This window comes from Channa argus, chromosome 13, assembly GCF_033026475.1.
Source record: "Channa argus isolate prfri chromosome 13, Channa argus male v1.0, whole genome shotgun sequence".
NCBI lineage: Eukaryota > Metazoa > Chordata > Actinopteri > Anabantiformes > Channidae > Channa > Channa argus.
Window position 1 is genome coordinate 27362972 of NC_090209.1, and position 23146 is coordinate 27386117.

The window sequence follows — 23146 nt, forward strand, 5'->3', positions numbered from 1 at the left end:
TTTGAGTGCAGTAAACAATTTGAAGGAGTACTTCAAACAGATACAAAACGGAGCTTTAAATGAATACGATAAAAAGATAAATCCCCCCCAAAAGAGATGGCTTAATAACAAGACACAGGAAAAATGTTAAAAGTCTTAATCATAGAACTCGCGGAGCCATAACGTCTTTACAGCTTTGGTATTTTTCTAATATGGTCTACTTTCAAAATATCTTCTACTGTTTGAACACAAGTCAAAAATGAATGCACAGCAAGAGCAACTGGTGTCAATGTACTTTTTAAATCTTAAGGAAAAGTGTTTTAACTGGATAGTGTTTGTAAAGCAATTGAAAAGAGAATTCTCTCTGTCACTGAAAATATACATTTCCATTTCCCAAGGCAAATTATTGATATACTGTCTAATGTAATTGTTATCGGTGGAGGAGTAGCCGGCTAGCTTTACCAGTTCCTCACTGTTTCGGCTGCTCAGTTTTGTTTAGCAGCTATTAGCAGTAAGATGGCGGGTCCGGCTCAGAATATTTAACAGCAGTTTCCAGCCTCCAAAGTGCAACCTGACACCGGTCTGTGGAGCAACCGAGCAGCGCTCTTATCCGCCGGTGTCTGCTAGCCTGAACAGCTACCGTTGGCTATATACGGAATCTGCATACGGTTCCTCCGTTTAAAATGGTGCACTGGCCGCTGCAGTCGCAGGAGAAACTAAAACTCCACAGTGATCCCTCTTATAGTCAGAGACTGGTCTCATTGATCTTTAAAGGAGGATGCTAATTAACTTTGTCTGATAAAAGTTACTGAACCGTAGACAGCTCATCACGTTCCGTAGAAAACGTCTCCATTCCGTAGCCAAAGCTAACTAGCTTCGTAGCTTACCTCCACTTAGCCGGCTAGTGAGCTGAGCGTGCTAATGCAAGTCTGAGCCCTGCCACAGAGCCTACGACAGTTGTAAAGTTAAAAAAACAACCCCCAGTTGAATTGTGATTGATTTTACTCCGTCGCCGCGGATCAGAAGGAGCAGAACGTGGCGGCAGCGCCATGGTATCGAAACAAATTGTACTGCAACCACGCTGGAAGCGCGTCGTGGGCTGTACCGTGCCAGCGCCGTCGCCTCGGCACGGACACCGAGCCTTGGCCATCAAGAAGCTGATGGTGGTGTCCGGCGGAGGAAACGAGGGGATCGTGGATGAGCTGCACGTGTACAACACACGTGCCGGGTCCACTGCTAATTCTCTCTGTACATTTATGTTGAATTTGAAACTAGTTAAAGTCAAGATGCGAATGCTACCCGGGTTGTTTGTTAATGCTAACTTCTAACATTGCCAAGAAGGCTAAACTAAATTTAGTTTTTATATTTTTATACTGTTGGTTTAACTGAAACGGATGCAAGCCGTTAAGTCATACGTGAGGATTTAGCCAGCTTTGCTAGAGTAACCTACTCGAAGCTGGTCCACATGCTAATAGCTTTAGCATTTAGCTGGCAGAAACACTGTTGATGTCACAAAGACACGCCCCAGTCCTAGAATTGAAAAAGTAAATGACAATAAAGTAACGTTAAATTGATTCTGAGAAAACATAAAACCTGTTAAAATATATTTACAATAACTAATCAATAAAAGAACATTGAATTATCCTCAAACAACATTAAACTGTTAAACCAACAATAAAATAGCCTTAACATGAAAATGAGAATACATATCGCCCAGCCCTACCACAGGATGATTTTGTATGAAAACTTAAGATTTAACTTAGATATAAAACAATAAAATATAATTTAGTTTTTACTGTTGTGATGTTAGTCCTCCGTGGCAAACAAAGTGTCGACGCCTGACGTGAATGTATGTTAAAATGGCTGCTCTAAAGAAACAATCCTTATTCTATGTAAACTCTGGTCACATCAATTTTTTTCTACATACCTGACAGAATGACGTATGCCTGTTGTTATGGTCTATAAATGGAACTCTGTTCCTCAGCTTCCGGTCCAGCATGCTTCAGCATCAGAACATGCCTCCCTGGTGCTGGCAAGAGAGACACCCAAGCTCGTCTACACTTTTTTTTCTTCCTCCACCCCAACAACAAAAAACACTACAATTGACAAATTACAAAACATAACGGCTAGTGTGAGATAAGACAAAAAGACAAGACGTGTGACCTATGTGAAGTGTGTTTGCTTGTGAAAGTGCATCAGGGTTGGAGGATTGAGGAGGGGTAGTAAGGATACGCAGCTAAGGTGTATTCTTATGATTACACCCTAGCTTTGTTTGGGTCAACCCTGTTAATGTGAGAAAATACTTGTGTTTGTGTTCCAGTGAGGGAAGGCATTTGTAGATGTCAGTGGATAGAATATCTATTTATTTGGACTTTAGAAAGCATTACAACAACAGCTTTTTTGTCTGGACTTTGCCAAAGTCTACACAGCCCGCCAGCTGTTTAAGATTGTTGGACTGCTAAAAGATTGTCATTTTATTGGTCTTTTATGTTGATTCATAACCCTACTTTCTGGTTATTGTTGCATAGATTGTGTTATTCTTTATTTGATTTACTGTGTGTAAACAAATAAGAGTTGATGCCAATATATAGTCTTTAGTAAATTTAAATCATGTTTTGGCTTAAGTTCAGGTGGACAAAAAAAGTGAATTGACCAAAACACTGAATTAATTCTTTTGTTTTTGGCCATATTGCCCAGCCCTACCACAGGATGATTTTGTATCCTAGAGCTAGAGTCTCAGCTGACAACACCTTCGGTGTAAAAGGAAATTATCTGAAACTTTACAAGTAATTTTAAAATTATGTTGTTAAATTATGTTATCAAATAAATGCTTTATTTCTGTGGAATATTTGCCATTCTCAGTCATCCAGTTCGTGGTTATTCCAAAGAAGCTTGTATAGTAAACAGTTATAGTGCCATAAACAACCGAATACAATTCCCTTGATGGCAGTCAAATGCTATTACATTGCTGAGATATCACAATATATAATCACAGTATAGAGAATCAGATTTATTGGCCAAGTGTCTCTGGGCAAGACCCATCCCCAGGTGTGCAGTGCCGGTCCAAACCCCGTAGATATTGGGGAGGGTTGCGTGAGGAAGAGCATCTGGTGTAAAAACTGTCCCAAATCAAAAGATGCGGACAATGATCCGCTGTGGCAACCCTGAACTCACGGGATAAGCCGAAAGGACAATAAAAAACACGAAACAAATGCTAACACATACAAGGACTTACTTTACTCATTAGTTGCTCTCAATGACACGTTAAAGGAGTAACAATACAGGCAACATGAAAATGAAAAATGACATACGGGGGCGCACTACGGACAATGTTAGAAAGGCCTAAGGAAGGCAGACCCAGGTGCTGTGTGTGCGGCAGTTCCAACATAATTGTTTGTGTATTCAAAGTGCAGTGTGTGTGTTTTTGTGTGGGCATGTAATGGTTAAGTGTTAGTGTGTCTAGTGTATACAGTAGCAGGGATAGCAGCAATGTATCAGTGAGTATGAGGTCAGCTGTTAATAGGTGTGATGGCCTGAGGAAAGAAACCGTTCTGGTGTGGTGGTTTTGACAGAAAGAGCTCTGTAGTATCTGCCAGAGGGCAGAAGCTGGAAGAGGTTGTGTCCACGGTGAGAGGGTTCAGTGCTGATTCACTTTGCCTGCTTCCTGGTTCTCCATGTGTACGGTCCGCTGCAGTCTGTTCTTGTCCTGTTTGGTGGCTGCTCCAAACCAAACTGTGATGGAGGAACACAGGACAGACTCTCCTGAAATCTAATCTCATATCAACAGTCTTGAGCATGTTGAGTTCCAGGTTGTTTGGACTGCACCACAGCACCAGCTGATCGTCAATATGCAGTCTAATCATCTCGGCTGAGGGTGATAACAACTGATTCATCTGCAAACCTTAGGAGCTTGACAGTCGAATCGCTTGAGGTGCAGTCGTTTGTGTAGAGAGAGATGAGCAGAGGGGAGAGGAAACACACATGAGGAGCACCAGTACTAGTTTTCCATATGCTGGATGTAACTATTTCCATCCTTGACTGCTGTGAGCTGTTGTTGAGGAAGCTGGTGATCCACTGATAGATGGAAGGGGATATGGAGAGCTGGGAAAGTTTGGATTACATTGTATCTTGAAAAGACGTAGCTTTGACTAACATATAGCTTTGATGTAACATATGTATCAATATGCCCATTATTATCTAGGGGGGTCTGGTGGAAAGGTCCAAGTTACTGTGAATACTACCTACTTTGTAGAATGTATAATTCAGTATTGTATATTGTATATTAATCCAATATTTTTCCATACAAGCTGCTGGCTTGTGATGGTAATTGTTACTATTGTGTAACAACTGTGTACAGTCAGTATTTAATTACTAATGTTTCACATTTTGTTACATATCAAAGTGACATTCCACCGACATTGGGATAATCATTGACAAGTTTAATATCACATAGTGGATTAAGAATGGTAACATTAGCCTTCTGGTATAGCTCCTCAAAACAGATGGATTCTATGTCATTGGGCTCTGTTGTTTATTACTCTCCGATAATACCGTAAAAAAACATAAACCGGACAGAAACAGAGTGTGTGTTTACCAATACAGTTCAGAGTTTATATGCATAAATACAGCTCCACATTGTGTGACAGAATAGCAGTATTTACGTGAGGAAAACATCAAGGAAATTGTCAGGGTTTTTTTTTTTTTTTTTTAATCAGTGTTGTCAAGTTTTTCCCAGTTTAGGTTCAGACTCCTGCTTTGACATGTATATAGTTTTCTGAATATAAGCTGTTACTGGAATATCAACGTTAACGTTGTAGCTCAGGTGGTAAGGCAGTTGACCATGGACTACAGGGTCAGTGGTTCAATCCCCGCTCCCAGCTACAAGTTGAAGTGTCCTTGGGTAAGATGCTGAACCCCAAGTTGCTCCCGGTGGGTCAGGTGAGCACCTTGCATGGCAGCAACTGCCATTGGTGTTTGAATGGGAAGCAACATTGTAAAGCGCTTTGGATAAAAGTGCTATATGAGTGACTATTAACCATTTTATTTACCACCAGGACAGGAGACAAGGATACTAATTACAGATCATCAAACATGATGCATGCTTAAGAAAAGAATCTGGACAGGTAGATACAGAGCTGACTTGCGCACTGTTATAATGCTTTAGTCGATTAATGAAATTTAATGTAAATACTGCATTATTCAGAGGTCTGCAGGTTAAGAGAGATGACGACAGCTGCTTCATGAGTGATATCATTTATAGCTCTGTGTTATTGTTCTTTAATTGGAGAAACTCTAGTGTAGTCTGATATATAAAAGCTGCTCTCGAATAACCTGTGACTCACCTCCAGGCGAGTCGTTGGTAGTGGAAATGTCTGAAGGCCAAGGCTACAAAGAACGGCCCACCCCCGTGCCCCCGTCTTGGACACAGCTTTTCTCTGATTGGCAGTCGCTGCTACTTGTTTGGAGGATTGGCAAATGACAGCAAGGACCCCAAGAACAACATCCCAAGGTAAGAAATGACAGTGCTACCTGAGCTAATCTGTCTTGTTTTTGACATGACCTTTGACCCTTGTCTTAGGTACCTGAATGACGTGTATTGTCTGGAACTGCGTCCCGGGCCAAACGTGGTGGGCTGGGAGGTCCCGATGTCCCGATCAGGTCAGCCACCACCGCCCAGAGAGAGTCACACAGCAGTGGTGACAAATGGCTGTGATGCAAACAGACTGGTCATCTACGGAGGGATGAGTGGCTGCAGACTGGGGAACCTGTGGGTCCTCAAAACGGGTGAGACATGTACCAGATATTGGTGAGATGTAGGTAAGACAGCACCTGTCACACTGAATTCAGTGTGTCGGGTAAATGTCTGATAAACTGAACTGTTCCAACTTCTCACTGGTTTCTGTTCTTTGATTTCACAAACACCCTCACCTGGAGTAAACCGGTCCTGACTGGAACTGCCCCCCTGCCCCCCACAGCCTGCACTCTGCGATCAACATAAACAACAAGTACTACAACACAGATAATACACAGCCTGCACTCTGCTGCTAAAATCAACAAGAAAAAAGTTCAAATTTTTATCATTATTGTGTATTATACTATTAACATGACTGCTGTTACATTCTGTAACACTAATAATATTAATACCATTCTATGACCCTCTCACCTGTCTCTCTCTGTCAGGATGTTTGTGTTTGGAAGCTGGGTTCCTCTGGTAATTGATGATGTTAAGGTGGAAGTGGAAGTGCACCAACACACTGGCCTGCCTCAACCTCGGTATACGTATGCCAACTACATACACGAACATACCTGCAGGGGTCCCAGGTAGAGGCGAAACATGCCGAGATATTCCCTTTTTACTCTGCTACACTGGACATTATCTGTTTAAAACACATCTTCTCTAAAATCATGTTTCCATGATTCTTTTGAGGGGGGAACAAAGAAAAACAGGAGTCTGACAGCTGACTTAATTTTAAGTGTTCTAAAAGTTTCTTTCAGTGATGGAAGACACAGTGGCAGCAAGTCCAAGCTGCAGCTGCGGTGAAGACATTGTCTGAATCTGATGACCTGGAGACAGGTGAGGACTGCTACTATGTACTAAACATTAGTTCTCGCAGTATATCACTGGAGATATGTGAGAAGAACTGGATGAACCCGTCCTTTCTGTTTCAGCAAAAGGGCACTCTCCCAGTGGGAACCATCTTGAAGGTGGTGACATCAGCAGATGGAAAAGAGACAACTATTCTCAGCACTGGACAGGCTGGATCCACACCAACCAAACCTACCATCCTGGGTGTCGCCCCAACAACCTCCAAACCCGGAACCACCATCTTTAAGACCATCCCTGTGTCTGCTGTGTGTCTAATAACTGAGCTGTAGCTCTAATAGCTGAGCTGTAGCTCAGTTGGTAAGGGAACCATGGAACACAGGGTCAGTGGTTCGATCCCCGCTGCTGGCTACATGTCGAAGTGTCCTTGGGCAAGACACTGAACCCCAAGTTGCTCCTGGTGGGTCAGGTAAGCACCTTGCATGGCAGCCACCACCATCTGTGTGTGTGTGTGAATGGGAATCAAGATTGTAAAGTGTTTTGGATAAAAGTGCTATATAAGCGACTATTGACCATTTTCTCTGCAAGGTGGTGCAGGTGAGAAAGGGCACAGCTGAGTACCTAAGCTTGTTTTTAATTTGTTGGTTGAAAAAGGTTCTCCCCCTACAGCTGCAAAAAGTCCAATCATGATCCTGACCACCAAGGTGGTAACTCCAGGGACTGCAGGAAAAATCATTACCACTGTTCCTAAAATCACTGCAGCCGGTCAGCAGGGGGGTTACACAGGTAACAGACACAAGCAAAGCAACAAGCAACAAATGCTACGCTGGCCAGTCAGGTTACTTTGGCAACCTTTCTGCTCTTTCTTGCACTTGCATCTCGTGAACTGTGAACACTTTTCTGATAGGACTTTGCTTTGATGTTTTCTCCTTGACCTAGATTTTTGCTGCCTTGTACCTCACTTGTAAGTCACTTTGGATAAAAGCGTCTGCTAAATGACTAAATGTAAATGTAAATGTAAACCGCTGCAGCAGAAAAACCTAAACAGGTAAAGCATGAACTTTAAAGTTATTTGGTAGCATAGTAGTTGTGTGGTTTTGTTTTTGAAATAATAGTCCTGTGGTTTTGTATCTCTGTACTGTAGTATTATTGCAGTGATACTGTGTCTTTCCTCCAGGTTACCCTGGTTGCAACTCCGAGTGGTGCTGAAGCTCAGCCGCTGGTCCAGGATCTACCTGTCTCCATCATGGCTTCTCCTACTTCAGAAGAACCGGGAAGTTGTACAAGTACTACAATTATTACTGCAGAAGGAAACACAGGACATACTGCAGCTGATACTGGTACACAAACTAGAACTACTACTTTTACTTTTAGCTTCTAGTTACTGCTTTTTTTTTTTTTTCAACTTTATTTATATAGCGCCAATTCACAACAAAGTCATCTCAGGGCACTTTACAGAATAAAGTCAAGATTATAAAGATATATAAAGAGAACCCAACAATTCCCCCTGGAGCAAGCCATAGGCAACAGTGGAGAGGAAAAACTCCCTTTAACGGAAGAAACCTCCAGCAGAACCAGGCTCAGGGTGGACGGCCATCTGCCTCGACCGGTTGGGGTGAGTGGAAAGGGGAGAGAGAAAAGAACAGAGCAACAAAAGCAACAACAAAACATCTGGCAGATTGGTAGGATCAGTAGCTTCACGCTGGAAGACACACAGCTTCAAAGCCGGGGGACACCTGCAGAAAGGGACAGAGAGAAGGGGACAGAGGAGGACAAAGACAACTACGGGAGAGAACACACAGAGTTAATGACATACAGTGGTGACAATTGCGGGATGAGAGGAGAGGAGAGATGGTCAAGAGGAGGAAAGGAGCTCAGTGCATTGGGGGGTGGGTCCCCCAGCAGTCTAAGCCTATGGCAGCATAACTATAACTAACTATATGCTTTATTAAAAAGGAAGGTTTTAAGCCTAGACTTAAAAGTAGAGAGAGTGTCTGCTTCCCGAATCTGAACTGGGAGCTGGTTCCACAGGAGAGGAGCTTGATAGCTAAAGGCTCTACCTCCCATTCTACTTTTGGAAATTCTGGGAACCACAAGTGGGCCTGCATTCTGAGAGTGAAGTGGTCTACTGGGATGATATGGTGCTATGAGGTCTTCTAAATATGATGGAGCCTGACCATTCAGAGCTTTATATGTAAGAAGCAGGGTTTTAAATTCTATTCTACATTTAATGGGAAGCCAATGGAGAGAAGCTAGTGAAGGTGAAATATGATCTCTCTTGCTAGTTCCAGTCAGCACTCTTGCTGCAGCATTTTGGATTAATTGCAGGCTCTTTAGGGAGTTACTGGGGCATCCTGAAAGTAGGGAATTACAGTAGTCCAACCTAGAGGTAACAAATGCATGGACCAGTTTTTCGGCATCACTTTGAGACAGGATGCTCCTAATTTTGGCAATGTTCCGTAGGTGGAAGAAGGCTGTTCTAGAGATTTGTTTTATATGTGAGTTAAAGGATAGATCCTGATCAAAAATAACTCCAAGGTTCCTTGCAGTAGTACTGGAGGCCAGACTTATGCCATCTAGTGTGACAATATGGTTGGACATCATATCTCTGAGATTTTTGGGCCCAAATACTATGACTTCAGTTTTGTCTGAGTTTAAAAGTAAAAAATTGTGGGACATCCAGGCCTTGATGTCTTGTAGGCATGCTTGAAGCTTTATTAACTGATTATTTTCATCTGGTTCCATAGATAAATATAGCTGGGTATCATCAGCATAACATTGGAAATTTATGGAGTGTTTTCTAATAATGTTGCCTAAAGGAGACATATATAAAGTAAAAAGTATTGGTCCTAACACAGAGCCTTGTGGAACTCCATAGCTAACCTTTGTGTGCATGGAGGATTCATCATTAACATGAACAAATTGAAATCTATCAGATAGATAAGATTTAAACCAACCTAGTGCAGTTCCTGTAATTCCATTTTCATGTTCCAGTCTCTGTAATAAAATGTTATGATCAATGGTATCAAATGCAGCACTAAGATCTAACAGAACAAGTATAGAGATGAGTCCAGTATCTGAGGCCATGAGAAGATCGTTGGTGACTTTTACCAGTGCTGTTTCTGTACTATGATGAACTCTAAATCCTGACTGAAAGTCTTCATACAAATTATTCCTATGAAGGTGAACACATAATTGTTTTGCGACTACTTTTTCAATTATTTTAGAAATAAAGGGGAGATTAGATATTGGTCTGTAATTGGCTAAAACACCTGGGTCAAGACAGGGTTTTTTAAGTAATGGTTTAATTACAGCTACCTTATAGGCCTGTGGTACATAGCCTGTTTCTAAAGATAGATTTATGATATCTAATATGAATGTATCTATTAAGGGTAAAGCTTCCTTGAGCAGCTTAGTTGGAATAGGGTCTAGCAGACAGGTTGTTGGTTTAGATGAGGTAATAATTGAAGTTAGTTCAGAGAGATCTATGGGTAAAAAGCAGTCTAACAGGGAGTGGGGCCTTATCGATGACTCTAGCACTGTTGAACATGAAGATCTATCTGTAATTTTTGGGGGGAGGATCTGGTGAATTCTTTCTCTAATAGCTACAATTTTATTCATAAAGAAGCTCATGAAGTCATTGCTGCTCAAAGTTAAGGGAATAGTAGGCTCAACAGAACTATGGCTCTTAGTCAGCCTGGCTACAGTGCTGAACAGAAACCGGGGGTTGTTCTTGTTTTCTTCTATTAATGATGAATAATATGCTGTTCTGGCATCACTGAGAGCTTTTTTGTACATTTTTAAACTATTTTTCCAGGCTAAATGAGATTCTTCTAACTTTCTGGAACGCCACTTCCTTTCTAACTTTCGTGTTTCCTGTTTTAAGTTGCGTGTTTGTGAACTATACCATGGAGATCGCCTCTGCTGGTTTACTGCCTTCTTTTTTAGAGGGGCAACACTATCGAGTATTGTACGTAGTGAGGCGGCAGAATTGTCAACAAGATAATCTACTTGTGCAGGAGTAACATTAAGGAGACTACTTTCCATTGTATTAACATATGGTGAAGCAAATGATGAAGAAATAATTTCTTTAAATTTGTTGACAGCTTTTTCACTTAAGCATCTGCTATAGTGGAATTTTTCCCTACCTGCTATATAGTCTGTTATTGTAAATTCAAATGTTATTAAAAAATGGTCAGACAGAAGAGAGTCATGAGGAAATATGGTTAAATTATCCGCTTCAATTCCATACGTAAGGACAAGGTCTAACGTGTGACTAAAACAGTGAGTGGGTTTATTTACATTTTGGGAAAAACCAATTGAATCTAATAATGAATTAAACGTAGTGCTCAGACAGTTACTGTCAGCATCTACATGGATGTTAAAGTCACCCACTATAATGACTTTATCTGTACTAAGCACTAAATCAGATAGAAAATCAGAAAATTCAATCAAAAACTCTGAATAAGGGACTGGAGGACGGTACACGATGACAAATAATAGTGGTTTTTGAGTTTTCCAGTTTGGGTGTGAAAGGCTAAGAGTAAGACTCTCAAATGAGTTATAACTATGTTTAGGTCTAGGAATTATTGATAAGCTACAATGGAAGATTGCTGCAACTCCTCCACCTCGGCCTGTGCTTCTAGGAACATGGTAATTAATATGACTTGGGGGGGTTGACTCATTTAAACTGAGAATTAGCAACAGCAACAGCTCAGTTCAACTTTATTTATATAGTACCAATTATATAGTACCAATTCACACAAGTCATCTCAAGGGACTTTACATAATAAAGTCAAGACTGTAAAGACTGATGGAGAAAACTCAACAAATCAAAAAAACAAAGAAAAACTAGGCCAGAAATAGGCTCAGGGTGGGCGGCCATCTGACTTGACCGGTTGGGGTGAGTGGAAAGTGAAGAGAGAAAAGAAAAAGAGCAACAAAAAAACAACATCAACAACAGGGGGGTTAGTAGGACCAGTAGCTGGACACTGGAAAACACACAGCTCCAAAGCTGGGGACACCTGCAAAAAGGTGAGAGAGGACAGAGAGAGGGAGACAGAGAAGGACAAAGACAACTAAAGGAGAAAGAAGACACAAAGTTACTGTCATACAGTGGTGACAATTGTGGGGTGAGAGGAGAGGACAGAGGGACAAGAGGAAGAAAAGGGCTCAGTGCATCGGGGGGTGGGTCCCCAAGCAGCCTTTAGCAGTATAACTATAACTAACTATAAGCTTTATCAAAGAGGAAGGTTTTAAGTCTAGACTTAAAAGTAAAGAGGGTGTCTTCTTCCTGAATCTGAACTGGGAGCTGGTTCCACAGGAGAGGAGCTTGATAGCTAAAGGCTCTGCCTCCCATTCTACCTTTGGAAATTCTGGGAACCATTAGTAGGCCTGCATTCTTGGAACAAAGTGGTCTACTGGGATGATATGGAACTATGAGGTCTTTTATATATAATGGAGCTGGACGTTCAGACCTTTATATGTAAGAAGCAGGGTTTTAAATTCTATTTTAGATTTTATGGGAAGCCAATGGAGAGAAAGTAGTGAAGGTGAAATATTTTGCTAATTACAGTCAGAACTCTTCGCATTTTGGATTAAATGTGTGTGGTTTAGCATTGTCTTGCTGAAGATGTTTGAGCTGCCTACACCAATATTGTACCCCCATACCATCAGAAATCCAGGCTTTTGAACTGTCAGCTGATAACAAGCTGGATGGTCCCACTCCTCTCTAGGCCACAGGACACAGTGTCCATGGTTTCCAAAAAAATTTAAAATTTTGATTCATCTGACAACAGAACAGTTTTCCATTTTGCTTCAGACCATTTTAAATGAGCTTTTGCCCACAGACCATGGCAGCATCTCTAAATCGTGTTCACATGTTGCTTCTACTTTGCATGATACAGCTTTAACTTACATTTGTGGATTGCGTAGTGAACTGTGTTCATACAGTGATTACTAGAAATATTCCTGATCCCTTGCAGTGATGTCCAGTAGAGAATCATGTCTGTTTTTAATGCAGTGCCTGAAGGCCAAAAGATCACATGCATCCAGTTTTGACATCTGCCTTGTCCCTTGCGCACAGAGATTCCTCCTAATTGTCTAAATCTTTTGATGATAATATATACTCTATATCATATGTGTCAAACTCAAGGCCCGCGAGAGCTGAAAAGGTCTGATTATCTTGATGCAGATGGAAGGCTGTTTCAAGAAAGATGGGAAAGCAAATATACAGTATGTTTGTGCTTCAAGGAGTAAAAACAGCATGTCATTTCTGTTATGAGGCAGTGGCGGTTGTCAAGGAGTACACGCTATATCGGCATTTTGACAACAAACAGGGAGCTAAGGATGCCAAAGTGAGCCTTCAAGACAAACAAAAAATGGTGCAAGAATTAAAAGGCAAATTGCAATTGCAGCAGGATGTTTTCAAGAGAGCAACAACCAAAAACAATGCAGCAGTGAAATGCAGCTTTTTTGTGGCTGAAGAAATTGCATGGGCTGCAAAGTCTTTTTCAGAGGGTGCATTTTTGAAGCAGTGCATGCTGAAGGTCTGTGAGCAGGTGTGTCCCGACCAGATACAGACTTTTAAAAACTTTTTTGTTCTTAGCAGCTCACAATTGTTGTTTCGACCGTTATTCTGCCCCTCTCAACTATGACAAAAAAGTTTTGAACAACGTTAATATCATAACTTGTTATTTATCCTTATTCACTTGGATAGTTTAATCGCTGATCGATGGAGTAATGTGGGTTTCATAAGCTGACAAATTAAAAGGATTTATGTTATAACAGAGCAACAAGCAAACATTTCTAGAGTTATCTAGAAATGAAATGAAAGTTATCTAGAGTTATTTAACATTAAGGAGTAGTTGCATTTATTTTGCATTGCATTTAGTTACATTTAGATACATTTATACTGCCACCCCTGCTCTAGATGGTGGGATCTTCAAAGAGTTATGCTAAACATTTTTCTAATTCTTTTTACAATTCTTAGACAGTTTGTCACAGATTGGTGACCTTCCATCTTTACATTTGAGAGGCTCTGCCTCTGTAATTCTCCTTTTTATACCCAGTCATGTTACTGACCTGTTGCCAATTAACCTAGTTAGTTAGTTATTAACCTAGTTAATTAGTTGTGAAATGCTCCATTTGTTTTTGTTTTTTGTTTTTTATTTGCAGCAATTACTTTTCCAGCTGTTGTTCTGTTCCAACTTTTTTGAGATGTGTTGCTGCCATCAAATTCAAAATGAGCTGCCATCAAATTCAAATATTTTCCATGAACATCTAATATTTTGTTTCCGTTTTATTGTGAATAAAATATGGGTTGATGAGATTTGCTAATCATTGCATTCAGTTTACATTTACGTTTTACACATCGTCTCAACATTTTTGGAATTGGGGTTGTACTAAAATACTGCTCATTTGGGTTGATAATGTAATTGTGATGATGTTGTAGTGATGCTGGTTTGCTCCGATCCACCCTGCGAGACACATGAGATGGGGATGACCAACACCGCCACAGTTGCCTCTTCCAGTATGAACTAAAAGCTGCAGTTGAGAAATGGTACTGTTGCTGTTTTAATCTTATTGCTATTATTTAATCAAAGATGAACAATGGTATTAATAATCGCCACAGACAGAACAAGTTGAGCAGGTGAGCACAATGTACCATGTGAAACCATTCAGGTTTCTGGTGAGTACTGTGACCAACAGAGTAGTCGACACCAGTGACTGAGCAGATGAACTTGTTAACTATTCTGACATGATGCTGCACAGTATGTAATGCCTATCGATGGAGGTTGCTGATCCAGATAACCTTTTCCTGAAAGGAACAGAAACTCAGTGAGTAGAAGGGTGCTGAAGTATCAATCAGCATGATGTGGACTGCCAAACTGAAAGTACTGCATCCTGTAATGCATTTTGTTTTATTTGTGTTTAAAACTAAGTAAACCACATTGAATACTACTGAAACTGGCCTGCAGGGAGGACAGTGCAGTGGTTATGGTTATGGATGAATTGGCCGAATAAATAATAGTATCTTCAGCGCACAAATCTATATGAGAGTTACCAGTGGCTTGTTTGATGTTGTTAACATAAATATTAAACAGAGGTGGATCCAGTATGGATCCTTGGTGCACACCTTTAGATAGGGACAAAGGATCTAAGAGAAGACCCTCAACCCTAACTGACTGAAAACGGCCAGTAACTTCTGAACCACGGCAGACAGCTCCCGGAATGTCCTATATCTTGGACTCAAGCAATATGGAGTTATCCATAGAATCAGACAGCTTAGCCAAATCAATAAATATGGCTACACAATAGTGTTTGTTTTGGTGCAATTAGTTTTTTTCCTGTAATTTTTATTTATTTACTTCAATTTATTTTTTAGGGGGAGCGTTTGTTGCGTGAACAACGTTTTCAAATAAGTCCACGCATCTTCTACTTAAGGATACAACCAGGTCTATCCCATTCAATTTGTGCTAGATCATATTAAAAAGCAGTTTCATTTAAGTTTTTTAGAAGGTGTTAGAAAACTATTAAAGGGGCGTTTCTTGAGATGGTGCACTGGCAAACGCAAGCTATAGTACAGTGAGACTTTAACAAAAAAAAACTGCAGTTTTACACCTAGCTAGCCTGTTAGTGAGGATGACCTCTATTGTACCAGATTCCAAGGTATTTGTATTATTTCTGGTATTATTATTTCCTGTACTCTCTGGGATAAGTTTTAATGCATCCAATGGAGGGTTGAGCATGTCCCAATTAATCCAAGGGTTTTGCAGTTGCAAAAACTGTCAAAAGGAAATATGTTAGTGGTGAGCGAGCAGTAATCTGAACCTGAACTGGGTTGGATATTCCCTGTTATCAACAGCAGCAGAAAAATACAGTACTTCTGCCTGAACGGTTTTGTGTGGAGTTCTTTTTTAGTAACATTATTGGATATTTTATCAAAAGAATAATGGAGAGATATTTAAAATTTGTCTTGCAGAGCCATAATACTGGATATGCGGACCAGAAGCAAAGAGTCAGTTGTGAGTAAAAATGGAGCAATTGAGCATGTTCCCCTGCCGGGAGAAAAGGGAGACAGGGTTGCACTGGGGGCTTTGCAGTAGTTGAGAATACCACCAGTGTTGAACACACTGAGTAGACATAGTGCATCTAAATCAAAGATATTCTCATTTTAAAAGTGAGTAAATAATCCATTACGTTTGTAATTTCCAGTAAAAGATGGCTAAGCAGCAATCGAATTGATACCTTGGATAGCCAAATGGCAACACCCTCTGGCCACACAAAGGGTGGGGATGAGGTATTCAGCCAGGCGGCAAAAGCACTGCAACGGAGCAACAGAACTTCGTAGTAGGCAGTAAAGACGATAACTGCGAACATATACAAATAAACAACAGGGGATCTGATCAATGGCACAGACATAAAATGCCCCAGTAATACTGTCAGGCTCACTAAAACACACAAACATACACAATCAGTCAGAAGTTAGAGAGATGGGCTGGTAACGTGCTGCCATTTTGGAAGAAGTTGCCAAATTATGTTTAAATATCAGTCATATCTAAACAATTTGTCAGTGACTGAAGATTAGAGTCAGTGGACTGAAGCAGATCTGGTCCAGCTCTGTCTGTTGAGTTATTCCAAACATCTTTATTAAAAATGATTAATGTTTACTGTGCAGGTGTTTTCTCAGTTTTGAAAAGGTTCCTTGGTTGTAAGTTCTGAATCTTGACCTTCAGCTGCTCCCCTCTCATACTTTAGATGAATTCTAACCTACCTCCAACTGTTCCTGCACCTGCTGGCTGTCTGATTGCAGGAATCCCCTGTTCAAATCCAACATGTGAGACCCACGAGACCGGAACCACCAACACTACCACCACAGCAGGAGCAGGAGGAGTCAGACAGGTGAGAGAACACCTAAAATAACAGGTAAATTCTGGTTAAAGGTGTTGGGTTCAAACAACCACAACAACGCAGATTACACCTGGAGACACAGTTCAACAGCAGTGAAATAACACACAAGAGTCGACTTTGCAGTTTTACTTGATCAAGGGGAGCCCGTAATTTAGTAATTGTTTCCAACATTAAATGTAATGTTTGCCTGTGTGTGTAATGTAATTGTTTATGTAATGTGTGTTTGTGACGTGTCTATGTACTGATGATGTCATTAGTGACACCATATAGCTTTGATAGATTACCTTTGTAATTTACCTTTAAGATTGTTGACCAGTGCAATGGTATATTATCATTATGTGATGAATTACATTTCACATTGTTCTATACTTATAAGGAGTTTTTCTACTTTGATCTCTGTTTCCAATAAATAGTGTGAACAAGGAAGAGCTCGGTGGAGTTGGCTGAGTGGTAAAGTGTTAAGTCACTAAGACCCCGCTGGGCTCCCCTTGATCAAGTAAAACTGCAAAGTCGACTCTTGTGTGTTATTTCACTGCTGTTGAACTGTGTCTCCAGGTTTAATCAGCGCTGTTGTGGTTGTTTGGACCCAACAATAGGTGCGTTAAGAAAATTGAAGTGTCTGTTCGTGGTTTCAAGTGTGTTCAAATCCACCATGTGAGACCCACGAGACCGGAACCACCAACACTGCCACTACAGGTAAACCTGCAGATAAACCTGAAGGACATCTCCTGGAACTGGTTTATCAGGGACAGACTAACTAAGGATATGATAACTACAGGTGAGTGACACATTTACATTTACATTTACATTTAGTCATTTAGCAGATGCTTTTATCCAAATCGACTTACAAGTGAGGTACAAGGCAAGCAAAAATCTAAGTCAAGGAGAAAACATCAAAGCAAAGTCCTATCAGAAAAGTGTTCACAGTTCACGAGATACAAGTGCAAGACAGCAGAAAGGTTTTTCTTTTTTTTTCTTTTTTATTTTTTATTAAGAGATTTAAGTGCATAGGAAGATGCGCAAGAGTTCAGTTTTCAGCAGTTTTTTGAATATTGGGAGAGAGTCAGCTGAGCGTGCAGAGTTTGGTAGCTCGTTCCACCATCGTGGGATCATTGCGCTGAACAGTTTTGCTTGGTGTCTTCTATGCAGTGCTGGGACCACCAGACGTTGTTCGTTGGCAGACTGCAGCGGGCAAGAAGGATTGTAGACTTGAATGAGTGAGTTGAAGTAAGCGGGAGCTGTCAAGTTAACCACCCTGTAAGCAAGAGACAGAGCTTTGAACCTGATGCGAGCAGCTACAGGAAGCCAGTGTAGAGATCTAAAAAGTGGTGTGACATGGGTCTTTTTTGGCTGGTTAAAAATGAGGCGAGCTGCCGCATTTTGGATCATATGCAAGGGTTTGATTGTGGATATCGGTAACCCCATCAACAAAGCGTTGCAGTAATCAAGACGAGATGTGACCAGCGCCTGTACAATGAGTTGGGTTGTATATTCTGTGATGTAGGGTCTGATCTTCCTGATGTTGTAAAGAGCAAATCTGCAAGCCCTAGAGACTGAGGAGATGTGGTCCTTAAAGCTCAGTTGGTCGTTGATGATGACCCCCAGATTTTTGGCCGAATTAGTGGGGACAATCACTGTAGATCCAATGTTGATGCTGATGTTGTGTTGCATCAAATGCTTGAGGACCTCACTTCCTGTCCTGTGTGTAACAGCTCAGCAGGGTGGAGATGGTTTCCAGGGAGATTCTACAGACCCTGCCTTCTCTGGGGCTGGTACAGGGCAGAGTCTTCTGAGGTTGTCGCTATTGTGACAGAACCACCTGTGAAGGAGGAGGAGCCCATTCATACAGACAGCCAATCAGATGATGTGTCGTCGTCAGTAGCATTTGTGTTACAGGTTAATGAGGAAGTCAGTGAGGCAGTTGCACAGGTAACACACAGACCACAACTTTTACCAGCCCTAGGGCTGTGCAATTAATCAGTGAAAACATCAGTGACGCTCTTATTCTAAAGATCGATTAGATTAGATCGATCTGGTGCACTCTTCTTTTCAGCGGTGCCCACTCAAGTACAAGGCTTAAATGGCCTTTTAGCCAGTCTAGAGCAGATTTAGTTCAGCCAAAGATTCTACACAATAAGATGGTCTATCTGCTAGCCAAGACTGCATCCTGTCACACAGCCAGGCAGGTCCATTGCCACTGAGAAAGGGCCAAAAGACCACGTCAACAAGAATTAATGTGGCAATTCTTAAGTTAAGTGACTCAGATCCGGGTTCAGAAACAAGAATGCTTGTATCCACAACAAGATTGTTTAAGACCCATCTTGGCAGAAATGTTTCAGTCTCTTGCTGCATTTTTGTCCAGTCAGTTAGATGAAAGCAGGGTATCAGACAAATCTTGGAGTAAACATTAGATCCCGAGGTAATTACTTGAATACTTATGTATGAGATCAGCCAGTTCTTATTTTTTAGATTGAGTCAAATGAGAAAGCAACTCATCTAAATTATGGAGTGATTCAGAATTATTCAGGCGCTCTACCTACACACAACAATCCTTCAACACAGCCAATGGGCCACACACAGCATATCCAAACAAGTGTTCATTAGGGCTAAGGCCCTAAATCAAACTTGGCTTGTTCAGTTTGCTGGCGAAATCTCTCTTCCTCCAAGTTTCTTTTAAATTCCCATTCATATTTCATTTTATCACGTTACATTTGCAATAAAAGTAATTCATTTTGTTGTTCAAAAGTCAAGCATTGTGTTTGGACTGCCATCAGGGTACAGTAAAAACATTTGAATCCAATGTCAGAACTCCTGGCCCTTAAAACCACTTTAATATTTTCCTTAAGACTGAGATTCCAAGATGGCGCCAGTTTATATGGCTTACCGTCTGTCTCTGATCATTTTCTTTGTGTTTGTGCTTTTGACAACTTTCACTCAAAATACTACCTCCACGGCGGAAACGCCACCGTCGCTGGGGTAAACGCAGTGGCAGGCTGGTGAAGCTGAAGACATGTCTGGCGCGCTTTCGTTGGATGAGCTTGGAGTGGTTCATCGCCTTTTCCCCTCCTGGCGCTCATTCGAGCCTGTCAATGCCTGGCTGGTACCTGTCGTTGGCCAGGAGGACCTGTTCCAGCCCCGCCGTCCCTGTTCTTCTCGCCCCAGGCACCGTGGGGGAAATCTGGAGAACCTGCGGCCTCTCTGCCGGGCCCCCCGGACCATCAGCACTCTGGCGCCACCAGCTCCTGTCAGGTTCGGCCTGATTAATGCTAGGTCTCTGGCACACTTTTATCCTTAAGGATTTCTTCACCTCACAAAGTTTAGATTTTCTGTGTTTATCGGCTGTTTAAGTGGCTGAATGTCGGTGAATCCAGCGCTGTTCCTGAACTTTTACCGCGGGATTGCAGTTATTTTAACTCCTCGTGTATGTTGGGTCGAGGGGGGCGAATAGCCACTGTTTATAAATCTGCATATAAATCTAGCCAGCCATCTCTGTGGTCTTCTTTTTCCAGCTTTGATCTTGACTTGTTCTAACCGGGTCTCTCTCAACCTGTGCTGTGCGCAGTTATCTATCGTCCACCCAAATACAATTTTCTTAATGAATTTTCCGAATTTTTGGCTTAAATCATGCCTAAGTATGATTATGTCACTATCGTTGGAGATTTTAATGTACATGTGTGCTTTTTAAGCCTTATTGACTTTTTTTCTTCAGAACGTTTCGAAACCCACGCAAGAGCATGGACATATTCTTGACTTGGTTTTAACTTATGGTATATCTGTTTCTAACTTGAGGATTTGTGATGCAGTGTTTTCTGATCATATACCTGTATTATTTAACATTACGCTGCCCTGTAAAACCTTTTAAGCCGTATTATAAAGCCTTTCACTGCCGCTCAGTTCTCGGCCTTTTTCCATCAAACAAGGTCATTCCTGAGTCTATGTGTTACAGACGATACAGACGAGCTCAGCTCCTGGATTCATTCCACCTGTCAAACGGCACTAGATGCCGTGGCTCCGTTTAAATCCAGGCAGCTTAAAGTTAAAGCTGAGCCGTGGCTGAATTATACAACTCGCGCTTTCAGACGGCTGAAAAGTGCTGAAAAGCTGAACGAAAGTGGAAGAAGGACAAGCTGCAGGTGTCAATTTCAAATTTTAAAGGAGTTGTGGCATTGTTATCAGGCTATTGTAAAAGAGGCAAAAAGGGAACGCTTTTTAAATATCATCTTGTCAAACTGTCACAAGCCTCGTGTTCTGTTTAACACCATAGATGTTGTTCTTAATGCCCGGAGGACTGTTAGTATGGAACGTTTCCTGGAAGCATGTGAAAACTTTCTTAAGTTTTTTGTAAATAAGGTGAATAATGTGAGGGTCTCATATCACAGATGACACACAGATATATTACGAGCCTGGATGGCTCTCAATTTCCTCAAAAAAAAGACAAAGGTTATTGTCTTTGGTCCGAGCACCAGCAGTGGCCCCCCTCTTGTAGACCTGGGCCCTTTGACATTGGTGAAGTCCAGCTTCTTTCATTTAAGACAATTGCCAAAAATTAAATCCATTCAGTAATCAGTGCTTTTGTCACAACTCGGCTGGATTACTGTAATTCTCTGTATTTTGGTGTCTCTCACTTGTCCCTGTCCCGTCTTCAGCCAGTACAAAATGCAGCTGCACGTTTGTTAACTGGAACACGGAAGAGAGATCACATCACTCCGGTTTTAGCATCACTGCACTGGCTGCCTGTCAATCTTAGAATTCATTTTTGAAAAAAATGTATTTGTTTTTAAGTCCTTTAAATTGTCTTGCTCCACCATATCTCTATGAGTTGCTGTGTACTCCCCCTCCAGGTCGCTCAGGTCAGCTGACCAACTGCTCCTGGACGTGCCGAGAACACGGCAGAATCTCAGGGGAGAACCCAATTTGTGGAATGCACTGCATTCGCAAGTTAGACAGGCCTCCTCACTGTCTATTTTTAAATCAAAGCTGAAAACTCACTTTTTCCAATATGAGTAGGTGACTGTACTATTTTTGTGTATTTTTATTATTTGTACATTATCATCCAATCAGAACAGTTTTTTCTGTTTGTTTTTTTTTTTTTGGGGGGGGGGGGGGGGGGGTCAACAGCATTTCAGCTTTAATTTGAACTAAAAAAATTGAAGCAACAACAAAGGAGTGGACAGGTTGGTGGGACCTGCGTGGAGGAAACACAAACACAGTTCCAAAGCCTGGGACGCGTGCAGGAAGGGACAGAGAGAGGACACCTTGCACAATTCAAACTCTATTTAAGTTAAGAAGAGGAGGGGGAAGTTCAGAACAGACCAATAGGAGCAGCTGAAAGCTAGCTAAGGACTGTGATTAGTTACCATTGTCTCAGGCTCTGCCCTGCAGCTGGTTACTGTGATGAGGAGAAGGAGAAGAGGGCAGAGCTGTGATGGCTTCTTGATTTGCTGGAGACAAAACAAAATAAAAGGCTTGTAGATTATTTGTACATTATCATCCAATCAGAACAGTTTTTTCATTTTTTTTTTGGGGGGGGGGGGGGGGGGGGGGGGTCAACAGCATTTCAGCTTTAATTTGAATTAAAAAATTGGACTCAGGGGTCCTGTTTAAAGGTTAAATTTTATGGTGACATACACGGGTGGGGGCACTGTCGGCGCTGTTTAAATCAGCTCTGTTGTAAATTCAATTCTTTCCTTAGCATCAAAAGATTTTTTCACTTTATAAACTTTTGTAAGTGAAGCAATGTCTTCTTCTGAAGTTTCTGTTTCTTCCTGTGTTGTTTGTTTGCTGCAGTGATGGAGCTCACTGATTGGCCAGTTGATAACTTTGTATTTGGAAATGTGTTGATTGTGAATATTCATTAAAACAATAAAGATATTTAGTGGATTTTTCTACTGCCTGTATGGAGTTCACTTCCAGTTGCCTCCCAACCTATTCACTTTATTTTGTTCACATTATAAAATAATTTAAGAACAAAATGTTATTACTTCACTAAATGTTTCTATTGCAGTTTATTGTACAGTTAGAGGTGGGGTCTGTGACTCCTGTTGCAGCCTATCATGAGGAAACCCTCAGATGTAAATACTAGTTATGAAGTGTTTATAAACTTTAAGCTACACCCAGATCCATAAGTATGTGGATGGTCTTCATGTCTCTGTACATCACCACAGTGGAGCTCCAACTCAAACCCTGGTTCCTTCAGAGGGAGTAGGACCAAAATGTCCTCAGTCCATCAATCGTATAAATGTATGAATCAGCAGGGACCAGCTCTGTCCCAGTTCTTAGTGCAGTAACACAGAGAACTGGCTTTGCTCTGCTTTACGTCTCCTTACAGAAGGAGAGGGAGGCCAAGTTTAAGTTCAGGAGATGTTGTTTGATGGACTTCCACGTTGCAGAAAGAATTTGACACCGCATTCAATGACCATCATTTGTATCATTAATTCAGCAGCTTTGTGTCTAAAAATAGACCATTAGTCCAAGTGTTTCATGGTAGCTTTAGCTCCTGTTTAGTGAAAGCAGATCTCTTTAGAACTAACTCTGCCTGCCAGCTCACTCTGTGTACTGCTTATATGTAGAAGTCTTTTAAATGAAACCATGGAAGGAGGAACGGACCCTTTTTGATTCTGGTTTAGTGAAAGAGATTCCTGGCTCACTAGTGATTTGTTTTCATTTTAAAAAAACTGAAAAAAGTGTTTTATTATGAAATGTGTAACAACT

The 23146-nt window shown here is 41.2% G+C and overlaps 1 protein-coding gene across 14 annotated transcripts; it reads left to right on the forward strand.

The window, feature by feature from the left end:
- The first annotated feature begins 637 nt into the window (after positions 1 to 637).
- On the forward strand, positions 638 to 22266 carry hcfc1b (host cell factor C1b). 14 transcript variants are annotated; one of them, XM_067526971.1, is made up of 11 exons: positions 638 to 4917; positions 5034 to 5102; positions 5328 to 5488; positions 5558 to 5984; positions 6160 to 6553; positions 6649 to 6992; positions 7193 to 7309; positions 7701 to 7863; positions 16338 to 16426; positions 17072 to 17213; positions 17585 to 22266. In XM_067526971.1, exons 8-11 carry the CDS (start codon positions 7770 to 7772, stop codon positions 17650 to 17652), a joined length of 393 nt encoding a protein of 130 aa, XP_067383072.1. In that variant the 5' UTR covers positions 638 to 4917; positions 5034 to 5102; positions 5328 to 5488; positions 5558 to 5984; positions 6160 to 6553; positions 6649 to 6992; positions 7193 to 7309; positions 7701 to 7769; the 3' UTR covers positions 17653 to 22266. The 14 variants fall into 14 exon arrangements, 11 of the variants coding, with proteins under 11 accessions (XP_067383072.1, XP_067383068.1, XP_067383075.1 ...); XM_067526967.1 differs by having other exon boundaries at positions 638 to 5488; positions 17585 to 17652; positions 18148 to 22266; XM_067526974.1 differs by having other exon boundaries at positions 638 to 5488; positions 6160 to 6300; positions 6465 to 6553.
- The last annotated feature ends 880 nt before the right edge of the window (positions 22267 to 23146 follow it).

What these genes read in the sequence shown, in the direction of transcription:
- hcfc1b (XM_067526972.1), top strand. Translation starts at nt 7,770, where the DNA reads ATGGCTTCTCCTACTTCAGAAGAACCGGGAAGTTGTACAAGTACTACA. An exon ending in GAGCAGGAGGAGTCAGACAG is followed by an intron (nt 16,427 to 17,071) that starts GTGAGAGAACAC and finishes CGTGGTTTCAAG; the next exon opens with TGTGTTCAAATCCACCATGT. An exon ending in TAAGGATATGATAACTACAG is followed by an intron (nt 17,214 to 17,584) that starts GTGAGTGACACA and finishes TCTTCTATGCAG; the next exon opens with TGCTGGGACCACCAGACGTT.